At 51.8% G+C, this 19,655-nt stretch overlaps 1 protein-coding gene across 3 annotated transcripts in view; it reads left to right on the top strand.

Annotated features, from left to right (window-relative positions):
- Positions 1-233: 233 nt before the first annotated feature.
- Positions 234-19,655, top strand: part of LTBP2 (latent transforming growth factor beta binding protein 2) — a 72,705-nt gene continuing 53,283 nt past the window's right edge. For all 3 annotated transcript variants that reach the window (XM_051621336.1, XM_051621337.1, XM_051621335.1), the window contains exons 1-3: positions 234-973; positions 8,925-8,995; positions 14,252-14,495. In XM_051621336.1, the coding sequence (XP_051477296.1) occupies positions 534-973; positions 8,925-8,995; positions 14,252-14,495 (755 nt within the window). In that variant the 5' untranslated portion in view covers positions 234-533. The remainder of the gene's footprint in view (positions 974-8,924; positions 8,996-14,251; positions 14,496-19,655) is intronic.

Below are 19,655 nucleotides of genomic sequence, written 5' to 3'. Positions count from 1 at the left end.
GGCTGTCGGGCAGGCAGCGGACGGGTCTCCCCGGCCAGGCAGGGGTTAAGGCTTCTCTCTTGTAGTTTGTTTCCCTTTGCCAAAGTGGGTGTTGCTGGAATTTCTCCTCTCCTAAGGAGGGGGGCCGAGCCGTGTCCTCTGGAGAGGGGGGATGTCAGCATCAAAAAGACACAAAAGGGGGAGGTTTCCAAAAATAAAACCCTGCATCCCCTCCAGGCGCTGCTAGTGCCAGAGGCAGGCGCGAAGGTGCTCGGAGCTGCCTGAGGAGCGCGGGAGCTCGCTGGCAGTCCGGCGAGCGGGGCCAGCCGCCTTCCTCCTCCTCCTGCGGGGCCGTTCGGCAGCCCAAGCCCCTGCCTCGGTCCTGCTGCCTGCGCCCCCGGCCCCGCTGGGCGGCAGGTCCCGGCGGAGCACCGGGGCGGGATGGGGCGGTGAGCGGAGGGCGGAGAACCGGCGGTCCCCGCTGCCCCGCGCCCACCGCAGGATGCCCACCGGGCGCTGAGCCCTCCGAGCCGCCCGCGACCCCCGCCGGCACCATGCGGGGCGCCGCCGCCAGCCTCCTCCCGCTCACCTTTGCCGTCCTCCTGGGCTTCGCCCGCTGCGGGCCGGACTCCGCGGCCAGGCTGGAGCCGGGGAGCGCGGGGGCAGCGCGGCCGCGGAGCCAGGGGGCTGCCCTGGGGGCGACGGGCACGACGCGCGGTCTGTCCCCGCTGCCCGGGGCCCCCCCGCCGGCGCGGCCCCTCCCCGTCGCCCTTCACGTGGCTGCCGCGGGGGGCCCGAGCGGCGGCGACGGCCGGAGGCAGCGTCCCCACGGCGGGCTGCCCGCGCCCCGGAGCCAGGCGGGCGATGCCGGGCTTGGTCCCGGCCCGGGGCAGGGGAACAGGCTGGACCCCTCCGGCCAGCGACAGGGCAGCAGGCCGAAAGCCCGGGTGGTGCCCCGGGCGAAGGAGCCAAGCGGCAGAGGGAGGATGGTGGGGTAAGTGCTGCGGCCGGGCGGGAGAGGCTTGTTGGGGGGTGCATAGCGTGAGCCCCGGTGGCCCCGGCGTCGGGGAGCCCTAGGCGGAGGGGTCGGGTCCTGTCCTGAGCCCCACGCTGCATCCCGGCGCATTCCCCTTTCCATCCCCGCGGGTGCTGCCCTGACGCCCCTCTCTGACTGTGCCCAGGGCAGTGACGGGGGTGATGTGTGGGGCCCGGGGCCGTGCTGCCCCTCGGGTGGCTCTGGCACCGGGAGCCCGCTCCATGCTCGCTCGCACCATGCTCGCTCGCACCAGCTGCTTTTCCCCTCGCCATCCCTGGGCGTGTGTCAGTGAGCGTGAGGTGGGTTGGACGCTGCGTTGCCAGCTGCCTGTCCCATGGGGATGCATGAGTGACGAGCGTGCTGGGTGTGATGCCCTCCTGCTGACACTTTAGGGCTCCGGCAGGTCAGACAGCTGCGTTCGGGGAGGGTGTTAGTATGCGGGTATCCGGGGCTGTTTGCCGTCGTCCAGGAAGGCGTTGGGGGCTGCTAGAGGGGGAAAGGCAGTGTGGCCATGGTGCGTGGGTGGTGGGTGAGGCTGGAGGAGCGCACTTGGCTCTACAGGACGGAATCTGGCTGCTGCTGCTCTTGCTGCAGGTACCTGGCCTCCTGGCTCCTTCCTCCCATAATGGGCCCCTTGTAAGCACTCTGCGCCGCAGCTTCCCATGGCTTCAGCTGGCTCAGCTGGGGGAGGCTTCCTATGACTTGCCTGGCAGGACTACTTCTAGCTCCAGTCTCTGGCTGCAGCCCTGTGGAGCTGGAGGGGAGATCATATGGCAAGGCCAGCTGCTCTGCTGCGAGGGGAGCCTGCAAGCAGGACGTCTGGCACAACACTGATGTACCCTTTGGCCCTGGGCCCCCTCCTCTGCACTTCTCCCTCTGCTGCCCTGTGACTGATGCCCCCTGTGATGAGCTAGGTGGAAAGGGCTACAGAAGCTGTTGTGCAGGCAATATGACTGACCCATGTGGCAGTGAGTGCCTGATCTCCATGCCTGAGGGACATAGAGGACAGGCTCTGGGGTCTACTGCCCTCTGACATAGGCAGAAACTTTTTCTGTTGTCATCAGGTGGGTAGCTTCACTGGAATACAAAAGGCAGCTTAATCCCTGAGGTTTCTCTCATACTTGCCTCCTTACAAAATCTAAAGATGGGAAGATCCCCTCTGTAGTTTCCTACAACAAATCTGCAGAAGCAGTACACCCAAACTTGTTCTTTTTCCCATTATGTTGGATACGCAAAGTATTAACACTAGTGGCTAGTCGATGGCAGGTGGGTCTTAAGCAGATTTTGGCTTACCCAGTCCAAGCCTTGGTTTGTCAGCTGCCCAGAGGGAGAGGCTTGGGAAGATCCAGTCTTGCTCAGTCAAGTTTGGGTTGTTTTGGGCTCAGGAGGATTTCACCCTTTCTGGAGTTGGAGTGCTGTCAGCATTGCTTTGGGATGATGTAGCAGTTTAGTTGGATTTGAACAACTGAGATGAACAATCTGAGGTGTAGCCCATTCTAGTTCAATGACTACCCCGAATAGTGTCCACCAGGTTTTCAGATGGCAGCTGCCCCCAGTGGCAACAGCTGGGCCGCACCACTGTCAGGAACAGGTGGGCAGCCCCAAGATTCATGCTATGTTCAGAAGAGTGTTGAACCTCTTTGCAAGTAGCTTTCTTTCATCCCTTAATCAAGGATGTAAATGGGGATGTTTGGTCCAGCATTTAGGTTTAGTTGACCTCTTGTCAGCTAGAATTATCTTTCTGGGGTATCAGAGAGTGCAGTTGCCTCCAACCTTAGAGGAAGGAAGAGCTGTGCCTTGGTGCTGTGCTCCCTGTGCAAGCTCTGCCTCTGCTCTGCCCTGGAAGATGAGGGCTGGGGATATGGGGCTTGCTCTGATCCCTAAGAACCTGGAACTTTGGAACGTGCACATAATGGCTTGTTGTCAGTAGCTTTCCATCTCTTCTGGAGCCCAGATCGGCACTTTTTAAACTTCTTCATGACCTACCCTCTTTGGAGCTTATGAAAAAGCCTAGTCCGTGAGTAACCACATGGCGTTACTCCTTATGGAAAGCTAGCTGCTGCTGCCTCCAGCCATTCGGTGAGACTCCATCCTTCCACCTCATCCATCTTCTCACGTTCCCTTGCTGCACTGTGCACGTTTCCATCCAGGAAACTCAGGGCCCCTAAAAAACTTCATGATATTTCGTTTTTTTGCCAGGTAGGATATTTTCTGTTCTTCTATGTGCACTGAACTCCTGCTACTCTCTGGTATGGCCACCTTCATTTTCCCTTACTCAGGTAGCTTTGCAGGCTGTGTTAAACCTCTGCGGTTTTTTTTTTTTATGCAGTTACTTTGGCTTCAAATCTCAACTCCTGCATGGGTTGCCTTTCCTGATTCTCCACAGTTCTCTGCTAGTACCTCCAGAGGCCTTGCACTGTCCTGTCATTGAAAAGCCTCTGTATTAGCACAGAGTATGTGCTACATACACACATTACACAATACATTACACAATGTATTAGCATTGTGTCCTTTTCTGGGTAATTATTTTCTCACTTTGTTTGGTAGCAGCATAGCTAAATTTGAGATCTTTTCTGGGGAACCATTTAGATGTGTTTGTCACCCTGCTTACATTTGACCTTCTTGTAGATGGGACCTGCTCACACCCTTCCATGAGTGTGTCCAACTGTCAGTCTTGCAAGAGCTGGGTTTTAGTATTTTCTCCTGGTGGCTCATTTTGAGGTGACTTTTGGCGCCACAGCAAATACCACAGAAAATCATTGCCTCCTAACACTGAGCGAAGAAAACAATCCCAGCCCCCAAAGCCTGTCTGCTTTGCTGTGCTCTGCTTAGTCTGCCTGTTTCCAGCTTCCTTGACTGGTTTGCAGACACATACTGGTCCTTGCAGCTGCAGATGAGTTATTTCTACCCAGTGCCATGGAGCAGGTGACTTCCCAGTCCATAGTGTTCAGCCTGATGTTTAGACAGTTAATAGGTTCATTGATGGAGCTTCTAGTTCATGGATTTTCCTCCTGAGTGTCGTGGGGTAGGGAGCTCCCAAGCCCTGATACATGCCAGCTATGGTTGAACTCATGTGCTGGATGCATCCCAAATTTGTGTCCTCTGTGTTGTGACCCCCCACATTCCTCTGCCTCGTGCCTGGAGGCACAGGGGATGAGTCCAAATAATGATCATCAGGTGATGTACACAAAATCAGAGGAAGCTGGGTAACGGGGGAGTAGTCTGGGGAAGCCTCCACTTGTGGTACCAGCTTGGACAATTTTCAGGAGCATGTGAGGCTCCCCAGGTAACAGCTGGGAAGTCCCACACTCTCTCCTCCTCCCACCGACTTTCTTTTTGTGCATTCTGCACTCCAGTTCTTGTTTAATTGCTACTGTAGACACTCTGTGGCTGTATAGTCCTGCTTTACCCAGGCTTTATGGAATATAGGTGCTCGCTGCAGTGTTTGTATAGGATTGCTCAGGAGCAGAGGCAGTTAATGCTGATGTGGATTTGGCAGAGGATTTTTAGCTGCTCAGCAATGCCAGCAGACTTTTGCTAATGTTCTTCATTGGGTTTGACTGCAAATATTTCATATGCAATTGGATGAAGTTCACTGTCCTGCAACAGAAAGGCAGACCTGATGATCTAATGGTCCCTCTGGCCTTCTGCGAGGATGCTGTAAATGAGTTGAATGGAGTCAGCATATCTGGCAACACAGAGTGTTGCCTGAAGTTGAAAGATGATGCATAGATTGCTATTAACATAAATGATGAAAAAAAGGGTTCTACTGAATGCTTCAGAAACAGTATGTGGTCACCACTGAGGCCATGAACATGCTGAAACCATGTGAAGCCATGATCTTACTACTGTTTTCTTGTTTTCCTTCCCTTGGTGCTTGTTAGAGTTGCTTGGCTCTGGTTTTAGGTAACACTGCAAGATTTTACAGGCGTGTATCATCCTGGGTACTATTTTGCACAGTGGGGGCCTGATCCTGATGGTGGCCTCTGGCTGCTGCAGCAAGGTAGGGGATGAAGGACTGTCTTGTGGCAGCTCCTTTGCCCAAGTTGCATTTTGTGCTGGTTCATCTACCAGTACTTCTGGATGTAGGGAGGCTTCATGGCACTGGCTTTAGCTGTGTGAGGGGTGTGAAGGAGATGCCTGTCCCAGAACAAGAGCAGGCCAATGAGTGCTACCTGTCATCTCTGTGCACCAAGCTCTTACAGTATGCTGGGAACTATGCCTAGGCCTGGATGGTGCATGCTAGCTGCAGCATGAGGAGCAAGCTTGGTTTGCAGTTGCTTACTGCTGTCTGTGCTGTTTGGAGATTTCAGGGTGTAACTGGCACTTGAGGCAGGGGCTGAGATGTGGATCCAGTGCGTCACCCTGCATTTTGCCAGAAAGGCAAACCTTCAGGGCCATGCCTGCATGAGTGATATATACCTTAGGGTTTTCTCTGTTTCTGCCACTGTGACTATTCAGCTGTCTGAGCTATTCACATCTCTTTCCCTCCAAAAACAGGAAACTGGGTATTGGAAGTGGTCTCTATCTATTCCCATCTCAACTGGGCTGGGAACTATTTTGGAAGGTGCTAAGTGGCTGATGAGCCCTGTAGCAGTCCAGTGTTACAGGCAATCAAGTCCCAGTGCCTGGGAATGTCCCCAGCAAAGCTTCAGTTCCTAGGAGAGACATGTGCTAGCTGACCTGGCCCTTGGAAAGGTAAATACATTAGTTGACCTATTCCACTGGTAAGGAGATAGAGATAGGGAAGATAGCTGGTTTGCCTACAGCTTGTTTTGGCTTCAGCAGCAGGGCTGGCAATAGGGCAACCCTGTGCAGAGTGACCTAGTGTGAGTGTTCAGTGGGACTTCAGGTTGGGAGACCTGTGTGAAGACATGTCTTCTGTTCTGCTCTCATCTTGGGCTGTGTTGAGCTTCTTTTCACCTGAGAGTACTGCTGGCCCCTCCATGTGCCCACCCATCCTCTGGTCCCTCTGCACCCCAGGCTGAGAAACCTGCACCTCCCTCCCTGCTGCCATGCTTCCAGTTTCAAGGGGTAGGTAAGGAGGAGGCAGCCTGGGTGCTCAGCCTTGTGTGGTAGCTAAGAGCTTTGAAGTTATGAACATGGCTTTGTCTCATATAGTTGTTAGGGGCTTAGTGCATCATGGCACCTAGCAGACCCCCTTGCCAGGCAGCTTTGCCTGCTGCCTTGGAAGTCCCTGTCCTCTTTGCAATGGGAGGTGGTCCGGGGCTGCTCAGTGTGTACAGGTAGCTCCCCAGCAGCCAGCCCAAGCACGATGACACCAGAGCTAGAGGGACCCTGCCACTTGTTTTGTTCTCCAGAAGCAGAGCTGAATGGTGAGGCCCATGACTGGACATGCCCAGCATGTGGCTGATGCCTGAGTTGTGTCTTTGCCATAAGTGTTGGCAATGGCACGTGCAGCAGAAGAAATGCAGCTGGGGGCTGCCACTCTCCCGAGCACTATCCCTTGAGGCTGTAAACATGCCGTGCTCCTTAAACCTCCCGGAATCATTCTGAATTCTTTGTAAAGCAGTGAAAACCACATGGCGTTCAAGCCATGCAAACGTCAACTGAAGGCTTTAAGTAGAACCAGACGTGCTCAGGACTGGGTCCCACACAGCAAAGCCCCCACAGCTATTTTGCCACTGCTGATGACCCTGCTCACCTGATACCTTGTGCTGTGTGAGGTCCTGCTCACTGGGCTTTCATCAGGAAATAGCTGTGGCCCTTCCAGGCACTCCCTCTGCCTCTACCTCTGAGGGCATCCCTGCCAGGTTACTTGCAAAGTGTGTTTCAGCCATGCCTAGGGAGGAACAGGAGCTGTGATAGTCTAAGCAAAGATGCTTATACTGCTGCTTGGAGTGATGTCCCTCAGCAGACCTTAATTACCTGAAGACCTGCTCCAGCTCAATGGTTTTCTCTGTTTACCGATCTGAACATCTTTAAAAAATTTAAGGCCTTTCATGGGCTCTTATGCTGTAAGTAAAGGAAATTATAGTTTCCTTGGATACTTCCTGGGGGTGTCTTAAAGAAGAGACCCATAGATCTTTTGGGGTTGACAGACAAAAAGCTGGAAATCAGTGCTCTGACCCAGCCAGAGCAGATGTGACTTCCTGCAAGAAATATTTTGGCTTGTTCTCTTTGCAGGAAGTCACACCAAGGGAATTTAAGTGCTTTCTCCCTGTAAAAATGTACCCAGGTTAATAAAATGTTGATCCTGAAAGGCTGGATAATGCTTTACAAATTATGTGGCTTTGCAGACCACTTCCCCTTCCCATGTGGAGTGATTATATCTCTACAGGCAGCTTCATTCACAAACACCAGAACAATCCTTGGCATGCCTGCTACCCACCATCTTTGGCTCTCCTAAAACGTGAGCCCCACAGCTTGAGCTCTGGCACTTCTGGAGTCTCATCTTATGCCATGTGGATGCAGGAGTCATGAGGATGCTGGTTCAGAGCAGGATCATCTTTTGACCCTACTGTGTCGATGTGAAAGTCAATCCAGGAGACAAATGTGCATGTTTCCGTGGTTCCTGTAAATTCTGTCAGCAGCTCTGACTGCCTTGTCCAGCATTAGAAATAAACCATGCACCCTACTTCATTTCCAGAGGCTTTCCAGAGCTTTCTAAAATTTTATCTTTTGATTACTGCACCCTCCCACCTACCTAGACATGCAAAAGTTACATATTCCCAGAACCTTCCCTCCATGATGAGTAAAGATGCTTGGAGAGCAACCTGCAACTTGTTATTCCCTCTCATGATAGATGTGTAAATATGTGACCAGAGGAAGCAGGATTAGCTGCCTGCTTGGGCACTGCAGACACCTCTTGGAGGCACAGCGCTGTCTCTGATCACTGTACGCTGGCAGCGATCACTACCTGAAAACACATTACGAGGGGGAGGGGGACGTTGTTTATGCAAAGGCAGTAAAAAAGATGTTACAACGAAGTGCTGGAATTCACCACCATGGGAATGCTGTGAGGATCCTGGAGTTAGTCTAGCACCGTGCATATCAAGCAGGCCTAAGAGTCCCCAGCCCCAGTGTTGCTGTGCCAGAGGCAGGTGACAAATGCAGGACTAGGGTGCTTGCAAAGGGAGAGCAATTTGTGGAGCAGCCGCAGCTGGCGTGCCGTGCCATGCTGGTGCCATGCTATGCCGTGCCGTGCCATGCTGGTGCTGTGCCATGCCGTGCCGTGCCATGCTGCGCCATGCCATGCTGTGCCGTGCCATGCCAGTGCTGGTGCCATGCCGTGCTGTGCTGTGCTGGTGCCGTGCCGTGCCATGCCATGCTGTGCCATACTGTGCCGTGCCATGCTGTGCCGTGCCATGCCATGCCGTGCCATGCTGTGCCGTGCCATGCCGTGCCATGCCGTGCCATGCTGTGCCGTCCCTCCCGGACTGCAGCTGAGCAGTGCAAAGCAAGAGGCGGCAGCAGTTAGGCGGAAAATGAAGCACTGTTTTTGGCCGAAGCAGCTTGGGACACTTGCGGAGGCGAGACACTATGACCAAAGCTGGAATCAGGCCAAATTTACACCTCAATACCATGAAGTGCCATGAGATCTTTAACGGTCGCAGGCCACTGGCCTCCAGTTGCTCTCAGGAGGAAAATGGTTCCTCTGAGTGCTATGGCAGGAACCCACAACATCAGTTCAAGAGAGAAATACTCCCTGAGGGAACACTCACACTGCAGCATTCGCATATTCCTTGGGGGTTTCTTTTCCAAGCATTTAAACAACTCAGCCCTTGTCCCATTGGTTTTGATCTCAGCTGCTGGTCCATGTGGAAGGAAATATCAGATGCTGCAGGAAATAATTTTACGGGTGACTCAGAGGTGCTGGCTGCAGAGAGACCTCAGAGAGACCTCAGCTTCCCTTCCCCTAACCATGCTCCTTTGTCTCTCTGCCTAGGCCAAATGTCTGCAGCAGACAATGTTGCCCAGGATGGACCACGGCTCCTGGCACAAACCGCTGCATCAAACGTGAGTATGACAGTCTCTGCTGGCATGGGTCTCGTGATGCACCCCTAAAAAGTGCATGAGTACTGCTCTGAGCCCCCACACATCCCTTGTGCTATGCCAGGGCAAGAGATGGATGGACCGTGGGGTCCCTGGAGGGACACAGCAGCGTTGGGCTGTGGGTCAGCTCTCCCTGCCTGCTGGCTAAGTCTAAGCATGCTGAATAATTACTGCTTTACTTTATTATCACTGTTGGTGTCCACCCTGAGCGGGGTCTTGTTGGGGCAGGCATTGCACTGGCACATTTATGTGCAAGTTTCAACCCCTGGGCTCTCATAATCCTGCTTGGAGCAAAAGGCAGACCTGTGAAAGTCCCAGCAAGTGGCAACCAGCCAAGTGGGGCTGTGCTCACATAGGTCAGTGTTGCTGATGTGGAGGGGGAAATCAGGGCTGCAAATTATCTGAGTCCCATTAAGGAAAGCAATTAATGGAATTAGCACAACGGCTGGGACTGGGGTGTGGTGCAGCACGGGAGATACGTGAAGTGGTAGGGGGCTGCAGGGTGCTCCAGGCCTTCCTTCCTGCTCTGCTCCTCTGTATGGCTCTGCCACAGCTCTAGGGGCTGAGATAATTTTCAGCTCCTGACACAGAACTGAAGGGAAGGAGTTTGGTCAGGCACCAGTGCGAGGCATGTCAGAGGCAGCTGCGCTGTCATCTCCATCCCAGATAGCTCTGAAACCACAGCCCAGCTCCTGCTGTGATCCCTGTCCCTAAACCACGGGGTTACAGCACCCAGTCCACCCATGGGCCTTCCCAAGGGACTGCCTGCTCCCTGCACCTGCCTGCTGCCAGGGAGGGGAGGAGCTGCCCACAGTGCTGGGCAGCTCGGAGGACAGGGAGCCCACAGGCACCGGGAAACCTTTCTGCATGGGCACGCCCTGCCCAGAGTAGCCGAGAGCATCTGCCTGCACTCGAGTGGCAGCAGCTGCCCAGATGTTAAGCGGGGAAAGAGGCTCAGCTTTGTTTGCCGTGGGATCTCATGGTGCTTCGGCCGTGCTGGGATAATTGCGTTAGTGATCGCTGTTCGAGAGCAAGGGGCCAAGGGCTGACTCACCTCCCTTCTCCTTCTCCCCCCTGCCGACAGAAGCCAAACGGTAGAGAGCTTGCTGTGCTGCCAGACAGCGTCTGTAAACACAGCGCGGGGCCAGCGATGGCAGCATCTTTCTCTCATTAGGGATTTTTGTAGGAGCAGTAGATCTGGGCTTGCAGCCATGCAGGCTGTCTAGCAGTTGCTCAGGTGCTGGGCCCTTCTTCCCAGGGATTCATTAAAAGGACACTGTCAATATGATGGGGCCTGACAGTGTACCCCCGACCAGGGGTGGTAAATCTCAGGCAGGTCTTAGGTGGAGGTCAGTGATGTGTAAACATCATTCTGTTCCCAGCTACCTCCCTCGACGGACTTTTCTGGTGGAGTTCAAGCTGCTGGGGACATTTGGCTGTTTTTAAGGCTGCCAAGGCAAGCTGGACAGTCTGTCCTAGTTAGTTTCTGCACTGTAATACTGTTTAATGTCTGTTCCCATGGTCTTTGTTTCGGGGCGTATCAGGGAAGTTAGCAGGGTAGAGATGCAGCCAGAGGGAACTTCTTAGTGCTATGAAGCAGGGAAGAAGTTGGCATTCAGGTCTTGGGCGAGCCCTTGGTTTTGATGGGTCTGAGCCTGGGTGCAGAAGACAGGATAGGCCAAATTACTGCCTTCTGCTCCTCATCACCTACTGAGAATGGTGATTTCTTCCTTCTCCACTCATGCTTTTCCAGGGACTTTTCTTTTTGCAACATCTCTTCATACGACTGAACTCAAGCCATGGGCAGATTTCTCTAGCTTTTCAGTTTGTTCCAGCTTCAAGGACCAAGATGCAGTGAGGATTCAGGGAGTTTTCAGAGAGTCAGTGACTAGGAAGATAAAAAAGAGAAGCATCTGTCTTCAGGACATGTTTCCAGGGTATGTGGAATTGAGCTAAGGGAGTTTAGGAGGAAGATCTCACTCATTTGTAATGGACTTGGTTTATACCCATGTGCTGCCAGATCACCACACTGAACTGCATACAGGGCATCCTGTGGGCTCCAGCAGTCTTCCCGTGGAAGAGGACAGTAGGGATAATGAGCTACCTCTGAACATGAACCTGAGGAGTTCATCCAACCTTCTGCCTGTTTAACTTCATCCTGGGGTGAGACACAGGGCTTTCTGTCCTGGGTTTGGTGGAGAAGAGACCATTACACACTAGCTGGCCAGAAGCCCCAGTGCACTGCCTGTATTTCAGAGGCTGCAGGGGCTGCATTGTGCACTTGCCAATAATTTAGCTGCTGCCTATTAGCTCATCATCCTTCCCCTCTGCTTCAGAGCAGGGGAATCCTCTTGCTCAGGCTCCCAGTATTGGTTCATCAACCTCCACTTTCATCAGCATTGTTTACTAGGGTTCTCTGCTACTTCCCAAGATAGCAGCCTGGGCTGGGCTGGTAATGCGGGGTGGGATTCTTTTCTGACATGGATATTTTAAAGCTTAAAATAAACACTTTTAATCATCATGTTGGGAAGGACTAAATAAATTTATGCACTTTCTAATCTTGTACAGATGGTCTTGTGGTTAAGATACTGGATGAAGGCACAGGGATTCCAGGATAAGTTGCTGGCTCTGCTGTGGTCTTGCAGTGTGTCTTCAGACAGTTGCATTAGCACCTGGAGCTTTTCCGCATCTGCAAAATGGAGATGACATTCACATTCTCTCCCCTTTTGTCTCTCTTCAGTACAGTGACTTTTTCTGTACAAGGTCTTTTGAGGCCAGACTGTTTTTCACTGAAGTTGTTTTTCCTCTCTTGTTCCTGCATTGCTATTGACCACTCTGCCTGTCAGCCTGCACAGATCTCTCACTTGTGTTAACTTGTCCATCCCTTCTGGCTTTGCTAACACAGTCAGAGCTTTAACTTATAACTGAGATTACATGTTTCTCTGCATCAATAAGCAAACTTTTCCATGAGAAAGTGGACTAAAATCACACTAGTGGTACAAGTCCTTTAGCACCTTCCCAGTTTGCCTGTGGATGCCATGCTGAATGGACATGTTCCCCCACATTTAAATGGGACTGAGCAGGGAGCTGCTTATAGTGCAGATCTACACTGTTCTCCTAGACCTAGAGTATGTGCAGAGCAGCAGAGACACAGTAATTGAATGTCATCTTGCAATGTCATTGCTCAATCCTGGCCAGGTATGCCTGCAGAGCAACAGGAGGTTGGACTTGGTGACCTTCCCCTCTGACAGTCCTGCCTGCCTGGCCTAGGTGGGTGCTCAGAGTCACATCAGAGTCTTCCCTGCAGTGTGTGACCTTGCAGAGAGGGCAACATGGGCACTGAAGACCAGACTTGATCTGCAAGGGCACTGCTAGATGCTTTTGTGTTGCTGCTAATGATACTTCAATAGTGCTTCAAATCTCATCCTTTTATCAAGAGCTTTCAGATTATTCTTTTTGTTTTCCCTGAAGCCCCAGCTCCTGGAGCAGGAACTTACAGGAGAGTACAGTGAGAAGAAATGTGTGGCTGTCATCTCAACAGAAACTGTTTATAGCCCCCACAGTTGGGAAGAGGCATCTTACAGTAATCCCTGGGCTCAGAAATGAGAAAGCAAAGAGAAAGATTCCAAATTTATATTTTTAACTGTCTTGTTTCTTCTGTCAATGTTATGGTTTTGGGGCCTGACTCATGACTTCACACACTTGGCATGGGCAGTGTCTGCTTAATGACCTGCTCTCCCTACATCACATAGCTAGACAGCTTGGCTTTTTAAAGCTGAGTGACTTTTTAAAGCTATTTCAAGTTCTTCCTGAATCTGCAAAGGCAACCAGGAAGGGGTTTAAACCTAGAGCTGAAATATTTGAGCTAGGCCAGTTACCCACCCATCCTGCATGAAGGGATCAGAAGGCTAATCCCATTCCCTTCTTCCCCTTCTCTATATCAGCTGCCTTAGGGGCTTTTTAGAGTGCCTGGTCACTTATCACTGCTTTTCAGCTGAGGGGCACAGCCTAATGTGACTAGGAGCATTGTTACTGGGAGAGGTTGTGAGAACCACTGTGGTCCCAGGTCCCAGCATTGCTGCTCTGCAGTATTTCAGCACGTGAAGTGGTTGTTTTCAATGGCAGGCTTCCTGGTCTGGTGGCCTTTGTTAGAACAGGCATTTATTGGGAGATAACGGTAGGGACTGGCCTATTTAAATCACAGCTGAGTTTCATATTATGAATTACATCAACTTTTGGACTGCCAGACTTCCCAGAGACAGTAAATTCCAGCGTGACTAGGACCCTTTCTCTGTTCCAGAGTCTGCTGCAGTGGTGGCTGATTTATTTTACTGGAGATTTCATCAAAACCTGTGGGTTTAACCTGTACAGCCCTATGTTTCTTTGGTTCTCCCTTTACTTGAGATCTCCCTCTCTTCCTGAGTGTTGATATGGTAATAAAGGGTCAGATGAAGCATTCCAGCCAACATAGCACTGATTTAGTTAGGAAAAGCTGATGGCAGTCCAGTTTTGGGGTGAGGGAAGGGTTTTAAGGGCTATATTGCTGTGAAAGCCTGTATAAGGACTTTCCTCACTTGGCAACAGCAGGATGATGTGTGGATGGCAGAGCAGGTGAGACCTATCTGTGTTTCAGGGGCCCTCAGCAGAAGCAGTGGCTGCATGTTTCAGCCCACCCACAGTGTTCCCCTGTGGCTGGAGGTTAACGTCCACCTGGTGTTGTCTGACAAGGTTTCATTACCCTTCGGCCAGCCAGCCCTTTGAGGGAAGACAATGTTTTCCAGTGCCTTTTAAAATTATTTTTGCTCAGAACAATGAGCCTGGTCCTACCTGAGTGAGCTGTGGTTTCCTGGCTCTTGTTGGCTGGACTATAAACCCAATTTGGCATCTGGTGACATGGGAAGTGTTAAGGTCTGGTGCATAATTAATAGCACTTTCCTCCCAGGGTGCAAACTGAAGCTGATGTGCTGTAATTAGGAACACACACAGGCTCAGAGTGTGATTTGGGCATGAAGTTAATGAACTGTATGTCCCTGGAGCTGTGGAGGAATTTGAGCACAGTGACTCCAAAGTCAGCTGTAGAGGGAGAGCTGGAAAGCTCTGGAGGGGAGAGACAGGGGAACCATGCAAATCAGCTCCCAAAATGGACTAAAGCAGGAAGGTAACATGCAGGCTGCTCCCAGGAGCCTCGTGTCCACTAACCACCTTTCTGTGTCTCCTCAGCTGTCTGTGACCCACCGTGCCAGAACAAGGGCTCCTGCAGCCGTCCCCAGGTCTGTACCTGTCGCTCAGGCTTCCAGGGCTCCCGGTGTGAAGAAGTTGTTCCCGAGCAGGAGTACCACCCGCCTGGAGCTGCTGCTGCCTTCCAGGCCCCTGCAAGCTCCCTCAGGAGGAGGACCAGCACGGCAGGGCGGGACACCTCCCTGCGAGGGGCTCAGGCACCCATCCCACGGCACACTCCCGCAGTGTAAGTCAAACGTCGTTCCCAGCAGGATGCTCCCCCAAACCCACATGCAATTGATGCCATCTTCACTGAGGCCACGGACTCTGCTTTGTGGGGCCAGGAGCTCAGCTCCCCGTGGAGGCTCCTGCCCAGGTTGTGGGAGGGGGTTGACAGAAGGGGATCAGGTCCTGCTCTCTCTCCAAGGGATTTGGTTTGACCCCAGAAGTGTGTCACAGTCCCCCAGTACATGCAGGAATGGGACAGGCTAGTAGCAGTCCCATGATGAAGGAGGACCATGAAGCTCAGCAGTTTGCCTGTCCAGCTGGTAAGCAGTAGTGGCTGTAACAGCAGAGTGGATGGAGGAGTGGGGGTTAAATCTGTTCTGCAGGAGGATGTTTTTAGAGCAGGTTGTCCAGGTAGTATCCACAAGAGTGTGCATAGATAAGGTGTGCTAATAAGTGCTGGTATGAGCAAAGTGATGACACTCAGAGATGTCTCCTGGCAGACACTAGCCATTATAGAGCCATGTATTCCATATTTCTGTGTTACCATGCTATGGGTCATTTTGGTACCCAGGCAGGTGCCTGTATATTGGGTATGGAAACAAAGATGCAGCTGTTGGAGCTCAGAGAGGTCTGTGCAGGAGAGACTCTGTGAGGAGAGTGTTAAGCTTGGAATGACAACTGTGGCATTGTCCAGTCCTTTTGGGTATGGAAGAGCTTACAGCTTCAGCCCACCTGTCTCAGATCACTGCTGAGGTTTTCTTTTACCTAAGCTGCAACTCCTCCAAGCTTTGCATTTTGTGAAGTTCCCTTGGAGCTGTGGGTTTTCTGTTGAAGGGGGCAGTAAAGGTGGGAAAGGTGGCTTTCCCTGACAAGCACCTCTGCAGTGCTGGCAGCTCAGTGGGATGGAGAGGTGGGAATGGTGCTTATTGCTATACAACAACCCACACTTTTGTCTTTGTTTTTTTTAAAAATCACTTCTGCTTGCCTGCAAGAGTCCATGGACATGGGAGCAGTGTTAGACTACGTCACCCCTAAGGCCCCACTTGTTCTTGCTGCTACTCAACCCAGTTGCTGGGCCAGAAAAACTGGGTTTGTTGGTAGCCACCACAGGAGAGGATTTGCACATGGCTTCCAGTAGAAGTACCTCAGTAATCATCAAGAAGACATTACAGCAAATTACAGGTGCCTCGCTGGGGGAATAACTTCAGTTTCTCTTTTTTGTCTCTGAGCTGTTTTGACATTCCTGTCAGCTTCATTTAGAGCTGCCTGAGGAGAGGGCAAGTCAGCCTTTGTTTTTCTGTGTTTCTGCACATTGTTTTTAAAGTGTCTGTTGCACTTTAAGGTAGCTGTTGCCTTTCTGTCTCTTCTGAAGCAGAGACAATGTATGAGCTGGAGACACTTCTAGAGACTTATTCTCGGCCATCTACAGTTTTGGAGGGGCTCAAGTGACTGACAAGGAATTGACTGACATGAAGTAAATTCAGGCAAGGCAGAGGTGATGCTGGCAGGGAGAGGCAGCCAAGCCCCTGTCATCGCTGCCCCAAGAGAGGCTCAGTGCTGGAGCGAGCACGCAGCCCTCACATGTGCCTGCAATCCTGGTCATTGCTGACAAGTTTCTCCCTGGCAATGACCTCCTGCTACCCCTCCGTGCCACTGCTCTGCGTGTGAGGACAGGAGTGAGAGCAATGCCCTTGGAGATCAGCACCTGTTGAAGGCTTTCCCAGTAAGGAACATGACCTCAGGCTCTGCAGCGAGGACGAGGGGCTGTGCAGGCACTGGCAGAGCATTCCTGTTCAGAAAGTCAGACACAGCGTCTAGTGATCGTTGAGCTGGGACTGCTGAATGCCCAGCTGCCTGTCGTACCTTAAATCCTCTGGCGCTGTCCCAAGGAAATAGGACTCCCTAAGGACTGTGTTGTGCCTTTCCTCCTTCCCTCCCCAGGGAGGCTGTAGGATGTCACCTTACCCCACAGGATTTGGCAAGAGTATTTCACATTTGTCCTTTGCGATGGTGGCAGGTAGGACTCTGGGACATGGCCACCACTCACTGCCTTCTGGAGCCATCCTGTGCTGTGCCTTTCCTGCCCAGGCAATGTTTAGTGGTGCTGTGCAGGAAGGTGTGGGGCTTCCTGCACCCTGGCATTGCTCTGAATTGAAACACCTCACTTAAGCCCCTGGGTGTTTTCCTGTACAATTTGATTGCTTGAGTTTTGTCCATGAACCATATAACATGGTAAACAACTGGTACAACCTAAAAAGTCTTGGTGCTGTTTGTCCCAAATATTTTTGAGTGTCCTCTTCTGCTTGGAAACTTCTGGTCTAGCTGTGGAGCCTGTAAGAAGGAGTGTCTGTAGCCAAATGCTCTCTCCTACTACTGTTGCACCTGGCCATGCCTTCCCACTGCTTCCCTTGCACTGGCATTGGTGTTCATCTGGCCCCTGGGTAAGCTGGCTTAACAGAAAGTTAACACAGCAAAACTAATGATAATTTTCTACCAGTTCAGAGGGCTAAATTGACTTATTGAAAGATTACATGAGCACCAGAAGTATTAGACAGAATTGCAAGGCTAGCACTGCAGGGGGAGGAAAGGGGTGGGCTCCCCTTTTGGTAGAAGCCAGTTACTAGGTTGGCCATTTGTCTCATGAAACCATGCTCTTAGAGTTGTCTGAACTTGGAGCCTGCTTCTTGCAGTGACAACATCACCTAGTGCTACCACTAACATAATTTCTGTGCTTCTGCAACTTGCTTTCTCCGTACAATAGGACATCAATCCTCACATGAGTGAATTTTATTTCTCCTTTAGTTTATTTGTATGCATATTGGCTTTGTTTGTACAGAGGTAGCACTTAGAAGCTCTGAAGTCATGCGTTAGAACATTACTGTATTAGATGTCATACAAGCATGAAACAAAACCCATTCATCCTCCCCAGAGACCTGCTTGCTAAACAGAGGTGGGGTTGATTTTGATTTTGGTGTGTTCTGAAGGAAATCTTTGGAGAGATTTGGGAGAAAAGCCCCCCAGGCTATGCAGGAACTGCCTAGATCAAAAAATTCTCCACTTGCCTGAGTGGTGGGGCTGCTCACTGTGCAGGTAGGAAGCCTTTGGGAGTCTGCAGGAGCCTATAAACCCTTGGTGAAAAGCATGAGAAGGCAGCTGCCCATTCTCATTACCTTGTTTCTGACAGATGGGCTCAGATTCTCCATAGTTCATGCCTGGAAGCAGAAGCAGAGATGCATTCTGCAGCTTCCCTGCCAGGAGAGCCTAGGAAGCACAAACTATGACAGCAGGAGACAAGTTACTGTCAGTCTTCTGTACTCAGCCTTGGTAAGAAGTAGCAGCTTCTTGACAAACAGGGTTGTACCAGACATACACAACTGGTTGTGCTGGCTGGTTTGTATTTGCACCTGGCAGATGTGAAGGTTAGTAAATGGATCTGTGGGCATTCCCAGTGCAGCTCTCGTAGATCCATTTCTGGGCATGCTGGCAGTCCTGAGAAGACATGGATGTCAGCCAAGCATTGTGCTGAGCACAGGTGTCAGTGCTGCCACGTTACACGTAACTGTCAGCACCTGTGTTTGGAGGGATACTGGGGAAGAATCATGGCATCCTTGGCTTGCTCATGTGGTGCACATTATCTCTTCCTCCTGGGACTAAAGAAGATGACATACTCAGCCTTATCTGAGCTCAGTACTTGCCCAGGGGAAGGCATGGCTACAAGAGGGGCAGCTCTGGGTTTACTTGGCTGATACCAGAGCTGGTGGTACTCAAGCCTTCATCCCTGAAAATCCAGGCTGAGCCCTTCAGCAGGCCATGGCTCAGCCGAGGTTTGGAACTGGGCATCTGAGGGAGCCTGTGGGGACTTGTTAGCTGCTGCAGAAGCTGGGAGGCCCTGATGCTGGGCTGCTTGGAACAGGGAGTGCTCTGGAGAGCAAAATCCCGGGGGTGTTAGTGGCCCTCCCGACATGGACTAGCTGCAAATCCTCCCTGTTCTTGATCTCAGCCTGAATCTCTGCCCGGAGACGCAAAGTCCTGATGGATGATTGTGCGGGTGGAGCTGCACCTCAGCCCAGAAGCTGAGCTAAATGGAAACAGCTTTGTTTTCCTATGGCTGGAGTATCAGCAGAATTCCTGTTTATTTAGCAGGGAGTGGAAAGGGCTTGCACCCCTGCCCCTTGCTGTCGGAATGGATGGTCAGCTGCCTCTGACTCTGGGCAGCACGTGAGAAGGGTCATGCCTGCAGGAGTGCTGGGCATAAATCTGTAACCTGCACCTATGCAAAGGAGCTCTGCTGCCCAGGTGGGATGTGTGCTGGATGAGGGCTGCCTGGGAAGCTGGGCATCCTTCCTCTTCACAGAAAAGAATAGACTTGCAAAGCTTTTTCCCAGCATCCCAGGCAAGGGAAAAGGACATAGCTGTGGTATAAGGTGCTGAGACACGGTTCAGACAGCTTAATGCAGCTAAGCTCTTGAGGGCAGGGAGCTTCCTTTGAGAGGGCTCTGTTTAGGCAAGGCAGTTGCTGGGAGTTGCCTCATGTTTTCAGGATGGAAAAGGAAGAAGGCTGGGTTGCGACATGCCTGCCCCACTGACTCCTGATCTCAGAGCCTTCTCTCCAGCACCCTGGAGGAGACATCTCCTCCCTTCCTGGTGAGAGGAAGGGCTATACACAGCCTTTGAGGAGTTGTGGCAAGCACTCCTGGTCTGAGTACACCACAAACCTGATGCCAGCAGAAAGGCTCTGCCAAAATCTCTATTCTCTCTCCTGGAAGTGAAGGATGGGAACAGCAGGGAGCAAGCAGAAGGCAGGATCTTTGAGTGTGCAGCAAAGGTTGCTGGATGGAGAAAGTATCTTTCCATCCTTTGGAAAACTGGCTGAAACCAGTTCCCATTCTGGTGGTAGAGGAGAGTGGAGCCCATGTGTGGATGTAAAGCTCTCCACCCTGGGGTGGCAGCTCAAAACATGACATTGAGAATGTAGCTTGGCAAAATCAGCTCGATTAGCTTGTTGTCATTGAGGACTGGCGATAAAACTAAAGTTCATTGCAAGACCACTTGCTTTTTGAAGATGTTGCTCCAAATAGAGACAGATTTGTCTTAATTGTGAAAGCAGGACCTGGAGCCTCCTGTCTTGCCAGCTTGGAACTTTCCACATTTTTGAGGAGGAGAAGAGCTTTCTTATTGC

This window comes from Apus apus, chromosome 5 (genome assembly GCF_020740795.1).
Source record: "Apus apus isolate bApuApu2 chromosome 5, bApuApu2.pri.cur, whole genome shotgun sequence".
In the NCBI taxonomy this organism is placed as follows: domain Eukaryota; kingdom Metazoa; phylum Chordata; class Aves; order Apodiformes; family Apodidae; genus Apus; species Apus apus.
Note: the sequence above shows the minus strand (reverse complement) of the source record. Positions and strands in the feature narration are given on the sequence as shown.